This window comes from Idiotropiscis lumnitzeri, chromosome 16, assembly GCF_059441095.1.
Source record: "Idiotropiscis lumnitzeri isolate Australia: NSW breed Sydney's pygmy pipehorse chromosome 16, RoL_Ilum_1.0, whole genome shotgun sequence".
NCBI classification, from domain to species: domain Eukaryota; kingdom Metazoa; phylum Chordata; class Actinopteri; order Syngnathiformes; family Syngnathidae; genus Idiotropiscis; species Idiotropiscis lumnitzeri.
The window spans coordinates 9,402,240-9,406,879 of NC_142406.1; the positions used below are offsets into that span (position 1 = coordinate 9,402,240).

The 4,640-nt window shown below is 40.4% G+C and overlaps 1 protein-coding gene across 1 annotated transcript in view; it reads right to left on the bottom strand.

Moving 5' to 3' along the window:
• ext1b (exostosin glycosyltransferase 1b) overlaps positions 1–4,640 on the bottom strand; it is an 82,055-nt gene continuing 77,415 nt past the window's right edge. The window contains exons 9-11 of the mRNA XM_088318657.1: positions 4,473–4,633; positions 3,302–3,473; positions 1–2,090 (exon numbers count right to left, since the gene is read on the bottom strand). Of these exons, the coding sequence (XP_088174783.1) occupies positions 1,905–2,090; positions 3,302–3,473; positions 4,473–4,633 (519 nt within the window). The 3' untranslated portion in view covers positions 1–1,904. The remainder of the gene's footprint in view (positions 2,091–3,301; positions 3,474–4,472; positions 4,634–4,640) is intronic.

Below are 4,640 nucleotides of genomic sequence, written 5' to 3' on the forward strand. Positions count from 1 at the left end.
AAAAAGGCTTGACTTGGATTTAAGACAATGGGAAACAGATGCCTAAAAAAAGTGTTATGAAAATGATGTTAAAAGCAACAGGAGCAGAAGGGAAATACCGAAGATTTAAAACATGGCAGTGGGGAGGGCGAATGGCTTCTTTGATGGTAATTTAAAATTAGTTTGGCTAGCAGAACATTTAAATCGATATTTTTCATGCCGAAAAGAGAACAAATAGAAAAATAAAATAGCGTCATTTTTTTTTTGTCAGTGTGCCCTGATACTTATTTGTAGATTACAATAGCTGCAATGCATCAATTACAAATGCAAACATTTGTACAGTGGAACCTCCTAATTCCAATAGGCCTGATTGTAAAAAATTTACAAACTGGCCTTGAAAATTGCATAAAAAAAAAAATTGGTCGTCATGAATAAAAAAATCTAATTGTACGTTAAAGCTCAATGTGATAATTTCCTTTCATTAATTTACAGTTCATTTGCATTTTTTCGCCTCATTACAGCTAAGAATGTTGCAAAGTAGGATGCATGACCTTGAGTGACCTTTAGATTGCCTCTCTCTTTCATTAAATGTAGCCTTCGGTATTTGCTTAAAAAAGGTAGGAAATGAAAAATGTTTTTGGGTGCGTGTCAATTCTGCGCTTCTTTTTACACTTGTATGACAGTTAAGAGAGTTGCGTTAGTTTAAAAAAAAAAAAAACGAATGCACAAACTTGTAGCAATATTTCTAAAAAGCTTTAAGGTTCCACTGTTCTTTTTTGCGTTTGCTGTGACAATTCACATCACCTCATATGGCACCGTTCCATATTCTAAAACAAACCGGGCAAGTTAGTGATTCACAGCTTTGGCTGAATGCGCGCTTGACGGAAAGGCCACGGAAAGCACATTTCCTTCATTCATGTGTCCGAGTGCACTTGTGATCTTGTCACTCGAAATGATCAACAAAAGACCGGCTGCCAATTAAGGTGCAAACTGTCAGCCTGTTGGATGTCAAATGTGTGGATTGATGCTCATGCAAAAAAAAAAACAACAACAAATAAAAGAAAACGACTATTGCTGGACTCGGCGTCTCAAAACTAACACAGGCAGCGACAATGTGCAATAAATAATTCTGAAGGCAGACCTGATGTCAAAATGGCACGCTCAGGAAACGATGGTGATGGCTAAAAAAAAAAAAAGGCCAGCGAGGATTGTTGTTACATTTCAGGCCAACGGAGCAAAATGAAACGGTAGTTTAGGCGCGAACATTGCTTGTTTTTGCTCCATTTCATCCCAAAATGTTCATTTTGCTCCTCTGCAAAGGAGGGGAAAATAGACGATATCACTGCACGGGCAAGCGAAGGGACAATAAGATCGGAAATGAATGAATGAATGAGACAAAAAAAAGATTTCAGGCGGTCAATAGCGGCGAACGTGAATTTCATTCTGGTCAAGATATATTGGCGTCAATGTCTTTAAAATTAAAAAAAAAAAATCTCTGTATTCCAACGCTCTGAAGACACAGCTGATTTGTACAAAAATCAAATCAGGCGATAAAGCAGTGTTGGGGGTCGTGGTGGTGAGGGGGGGTGGGTAAGTCCAGTCATCGTGACCTGATGCAACATGGAACCAGTTGGGGGGGGTGGGGGAGCGTCATCACAAACACCCCCCACCCACATCAAGAAAGAAACCTTCCCTCTGGTACGGACCTGCTGGGCGAGCAGGTTAGTCCAATGTCATCCACCAAAAAAATATTCTATCCAAGTGATGTCAGCAGTGTGTGCAAACCACTGTTTAGTGTCTCCGTATTTGTGTTCTGCTCAAGTCCCAAACATCTGTTCACATCAGCAACACGGCGGAGCGTCATCATCCACCACCCTCACGCCTCCCCCCCGGCTCGGGTCCACACCGAGGGGGTGCCGGTCCTGTCAGAGCCTCTCGATGTCCCGGTATTTCTTGCGAAGGATGGACACCTGGTCTTTGAAAAGGACCGGGTCCAGTCTCATCTGGGAGCGGACCAGCGGCATGGCGCCAAACCAGCTGGCAAACTTGTTCATGCACGTCTGCCGCTGAGCAAAGTGGTCCGGGTCGGCCCAGCGAGATGCCCTTGAAGACTGGATGTTACAAGAGGGGGAGGGGAAAAAAAATGAACACTCAGAGCAACGTGCAAGCACCTGAGATCCGAAGAGATCAAGAAACTAGTGTGCAATGTGGTAAGCCGTTTAAGCATTTATTCAATATTCCAGTTCACTGAAAAAAACGTGTTGAATTTACACACATGGTCTTTAAAAAAAACAAAAAAAAACAAAAAAACCTTTCTATATATGGTTAATAAATACACTCCAGATTACACATGGTATAAAAAAAATAAAAGAGGAAAGTCATTACTTTGCATGGACGTTTAAAAAAAAGAAAGAAAAAAAGCCTTGCCCTATATGGTCGTTTTAAAAAAAAGAGCCTAATTTTATATGGTTGTTAAAAAATGCTTTCTTTAAAAAAAAAAAAAAAGCCTGACAATATTTGGTTGTCAAAAAACAGTTGTAAAAATTTTTTTAAAAAAAGCCTAATTTTATATGGTTGTGAAAAAAAATGCCTTTTTATACATGGTCTTTAAAAAAAAAAATCCCGACTATATGTGGTTGTCAAAAAAAAAAGCCTTACTATTCATGGTTGTTAAAAAAAACTTGTATGTAGTTGTAAAAAAAAATGCTTTACTATACATGGTTGTTAAAAAAAAGCCTTTATTATATATTGTTAAAAATTTCACAACAAAGAACAAAAAAAATCATAATTTGTTGAATTTTAAGCATTCAGATGTCTTATTCGCTCAAGTCAAAAGCTCCGTTTGAACATAAGACCTCTTATTTGATAGCAGCTTCGCAATTCTTGCATCCATTGAACTTGTGATTTTTTTTGGGGGACGACCTCTGCTCGCTTTTCTTTCCAGGATGTCAAAATTACCTCCCAGAGCCGCTGCTTGGATGTGAACTGCCGACCCTTATAAACCTTCTGCTTTTGAAATTGATTTCCCTTTCAGCAAATACAGCCTCCTAATGCTGCAAAGGCAACGAGTGAGTTTCCGTTCTTCACACCACAAAATGTGTTAAAATACTTCTTTGTATAAAAATTTGGAGTAGTGCATTTTGCCCCCCGCAAAAAAATCAATTAGCTGCAAAATTTGTGGACAGTAATAAATTAATTAAGAATTTGGTGAGACAATTTTTTTTCATGTCTGCAAAATCTACTGTCAGATATTACTGGTAAATATTTTTCTCGGTTGTGCATGTGGCCAAACAATTTTTGGCGAGATGTGTTGCGGCCTCACCTGTCCCATCATGGTCTCCTTGTACTGTTTCTTCTGCGTGACCTTGATCGGCGGGAGCTTGGTGACGGCAGAGACCAGGAAGTTCATCAGGATGTCCTCGCAGTTGGCCAGCTGGTCCACCATACTCTTGAGACTTGAGGGCAGGAAGTTGGTGTACAGGTAGTGGTAATACCTGCAAGACACGGACGGCAGAGGCGAGTCGCACCCGTTGAATCGGTTGTTAAAATATTTAGAACAATGAAATGCAAAAGGCAATTGTGTATATGGAATAAAACAATGAGGTGATTATGCATTCATAAGATTTTTACCGTCATAATGGTTCTCTTGAGGAAACCAAAACGCTAAATGGTTATCATTATTTTTTTTATTTACGGTACTCGAATTGCTTCACACTATCAACATCTACTTGCTGATAATATTTCGACATGGTCACCTTGGTCAGGGATTGAACCCACGAACTCTGGGTTCGGAAACAAGCACTCTACCACTGAGCTAAAGTCACCCTGTGATTACATTGAATTTGAGACCCGTGCAATGCATCGTGCCCCAAAAAAAAAATGTGTAAAATTAAAATGTGTAAATGAGATGCAAAACATTTTCAAATTAGAGTTGGTTGCAAGTGTGAACTGCGCAACGGAAAAAAAAAAAAGACAAAGCTACAATAAAATGTTTTTACTGTGTATACTTATGCTGCTTTTTTTTTTTTTTTTGCACCCCAACTCTTGTCTTCGTAAACAATGATTTGCTTTAAATAGCGCTTGTTAGATTTTACCGGCGAACAAGACTTTCCAACTGACTGCAATTAACCGACAACGCCAATCAAGAATTTAATTTTTTTTTTCGGTGGAGACCACAAACAAAATGTTTCTAACTGTACTACTTTTATTGCCACATGACCAGTCCTGATTGGTCGGTTGTCAACAACCTCTCTATATTTTGAGCCCACTTCATTTTCCAGGTGGCGTGCGATGCAGCTGACTCGGCAACTCCCAGGATAGTTGACTGACATATGGCCTGATCTCATCACAGCTCGGTGAAGCCATACTGACTCTGACATGAAAGCAATAACTCTGAAGTGAAGCGGTGAAATATGTGTTGCTGGCCGTATTCGCACAAAAGACCAAATAACGACACCAGCGCAGCCAACCAGGATGCGGAAGGACTTTGGTACCTGTGGTAGATGGCGGCGCCAGTCAGCACCATGGAGTAGTCATTGGTCCACTTGGAGGTGTAACCCCACCGCTCTTTGTTGCCGTCCCAGAAGTGGCTGCGCGCTGGATAGCCCACGATTCGCTCGGGAAAACTCTGCCACACGGTGAAGGCGAAGTCCACCTGGACA